The following is a 2640-nucleotide window of genomic DNA, read 5'->3' as shown; positions in this document are numbered from 1 at the left end:
CCTGCCGTGAAGCTGCCTCCTTGTTCGGGTGCTTTCTGTCACTGTCACGAGCGTCGCTCCGCGGCGGCGGCGGCAGCAGTGACTTGTGCTGCAGTCGGCGGGACGTGCAGTTGTGCGGCTGCACGTGCACGCCCTCGCACGCACACCCGCTGCTCATCGAGGCCCTGGGGACGTGGCGCCGGGCCCTGCCTCTGTGCCGGGTGCTGAGCAGCAGCTGGAGGTGTAGCCCCTCTTGGCCGGCCGAGGGCCTCCTGCTGCCGTCAGGTGCAGCAGAAGAAAGGCAGTCCCTTGGCCAGGCTGCAGGTCGGGTCGTTTCCGCAGCATCTCCATCTCCTGCGGGTTCGGCTCCTCGGCCACACGTGTGCGGTGGGCAGTGGCTGGGGACTTTGATGTGCTTTTCGAAAACGGGGACTGATGTTATAAATTACTATGACAGCAACGTTTGATGAAGGAAGTGAATAAAGGGCTCTTCAGCACAGAGCCTTTTTATGTATTTGCATAACAGGCTGATATTCCACAGTGGACTTCCGTCTTGCAGTAATAACTTGACTAGTGTAGCGTTTTACTGGGGGCTCCGTACGTGTGTAAAATTCAGTGCAAGTTCTCAGCATATTTCCATTATTTATCCTTGGTTTTTTCCCTCTAGAGAGCTTTAATGTAGGGTTGATTTTCTGGATGTTACAGTTTGCAGCAAAGACGTTTTCTTCTTTGGGTGAAGAGCCAGCATTCCCTCTTATTTGTGGCAGGAAATATTTATCCATATTGATTTTGTTAGCTCTGTAGCATTGAGTTCTAATAATTATTTCTCTGCATCTGAAGAAACCTCTGGGCAAATACAGCCCTCAATCCTGTAGGGGATTTTTGCCGGTAATCTCTCTTGTATAGATTTGGTTTTAAAGAAAGCATATGGAGCTCCTCTGTATTTCTAACAATTCAGAGCAGGTATTTTTTCCCCTGGAATAAGGGCTGCACAAGGCCCTTTCTTAGTAATTTTAAGTGGCTGTTAGGAAGATTAAGAGCTACATATGCTTTCTTTAAACTTGCCGAAAAGGAGATACTGCTGGTGAAAATCTGTTACAAGATTGAAAACCGTGTTTGCCCAGAGGCTTTCTCAGAATGGAGGGATATAATTATTTGAACTCAGAACTCCTCAACTAGTGAAATTAATGCAGATGTAATACAGAGAAATCTGTTCAAGAGATACATTAAAGCCAGCTCTGCGAAGCAACTGAACCGACTACGATGTCGCTCTTCATAGAAGGGAAATCTTAACAACTGCCTGGACCTTTTTTTTTTTTTTTTTTTTGTCATAAAGCAGCTGTGATGGATTTTAATGCCAAATCATTATTCATGATAAAGTAGCACCTGACAAACCCACGTGTGATTAGGCCTTTGTGGTACTTGGCATCTTGTAGAAACGGTAGGAGTCTCTAGCCTCAAAAGACGAGAGGAAACAAGGAGAGGGGAGAAGAGGAGCAGAGCGGGAGAATGATTTGTCTGAGGTGGGACAACTGGCCAGTCATCATGACCACGAGACTGTAATACCTTTTGACTTAATTTTTATTTTGGCTATTTTATATTTCTTTTTATTACCTACATTTTGTATTTATTACTTATTTTGAGGTTTTATATTTATTTTCTATCGTTTGTGTTTTATATCACTTTCTCTTCTCAGTCTGTAGTTACTGGTGCAGCTGTCCTACAGGTAAGAAAGGTAGTGGAAAATGAATATTAATTAGTACTTTTCTTCACCAAAACAAAGTAGACCCTATGTAAAGACCTGTACAAGTGCCCTTATCAAGCACCGAGGGAGTCAGCGTGTACATGAAGTCTGTGTCTGTTTGATCTTGTAGGTGCTGCACAGACAGCAGTCCCAGCCTGCGAAGGAGAATTCCCCACCCAGAGAAGAGGCTCCTCCTCCACCCGCTGAGGACAGTTGTGCCAAAAAGCCAAGATCCCGTACCAAAATCTCCTTGGAAGCTCTAGGTATCCTTCAAAGCTTTATCCATGACGTGGGTCTCTACCCTGATCAGGAAGCCATCCACACCCTCTCTGCTCAGCTGGATCTCCCCAAACACACCATTATCAAATTCTTCCAGAACCAACGTTACCACGTAAAGCACCATGGGAAGCTAAAAGAGCATTTGGGAACGGTGGTTGACGTGGCAGAGTACAAGGATGAGGAGCTGCTGACGGAGTCGGAGGAGAACGACAGCGAGGAGGGCTCTGAGGAAATGTACAAAGTGGAGCCTGAGGAGGAGAACCCCGACAAAAGCAAGGCGGCTCCAGCGGACATCGACCAGAGATAATGTGAGATAGGAGCGCAGAAAGCAATACATTGATCCAAGGATTTTCTGGTTTTATTTTTAATTTTTTTCTCTTTTTACTTTTTGTTTGTTTGTTTCCGATGCACATGATCCATGTGCAAACCGAATGAATTCAGCATTGCCCGATCAGACATCGCCTTGACACAGACACTCGAGTGTTACACTTCTACATTTGACTGAAGTAATCATTGTAATGACATAGGATTATGCCTTCATTAATCTTGCACTTATGAAAGAGACATCAAGCAAGTAAATGGGAAGAAAAAGTCCTATGAAATCAGTGAAGGAAAATTTACAACTTTGTGTGTATATA

General features: G+C 45.1%; 1 protein-coding gene across 1 annotated transcript in view; it reads left to right on the top strand.

The window, feature by feature from the left end:
* Positions 1-2640, top strand: part of SATB2 (SATB homeobox 2) — a gene marked incomplete at its 5' end in the record, with an annotated part of 39759 nt that overhangs the window by 36813 nt on the left and 306 nt on the right. Inside the window, one exon of the mRNA XM_009575902.1 lies at positions 1854-2640. This exon is cut by the window's right edge and continues 306 nt beyond it. Coding sequence (XP_009574197.1) covers positions 1854-2309 — 456 coding nt within the window. The remainder of the gene's footprint in view (positions 1-1853) is intronic.

This window comes from Fulmarus glacialis, unplaced genomic scaffold (assembly GCF_000690835.1).
Source record: "Fulmarus glacialis isolate BGI_N327 unplaced genomic scaffold, ASM69083v1 scaffold39884, whole genome shotgun sequence".
NCBI lineage: Eukaryota > Metazoa > Chordata > Aves > Procellariiformes > Procellariidae > Fulmarus > Fulmarus glacialis.
The sequence above is the reverse complement of the archived record's forward strand: the minus strand, read 5'-3'. Positions and strand labels throughout refer to the sequence as shown.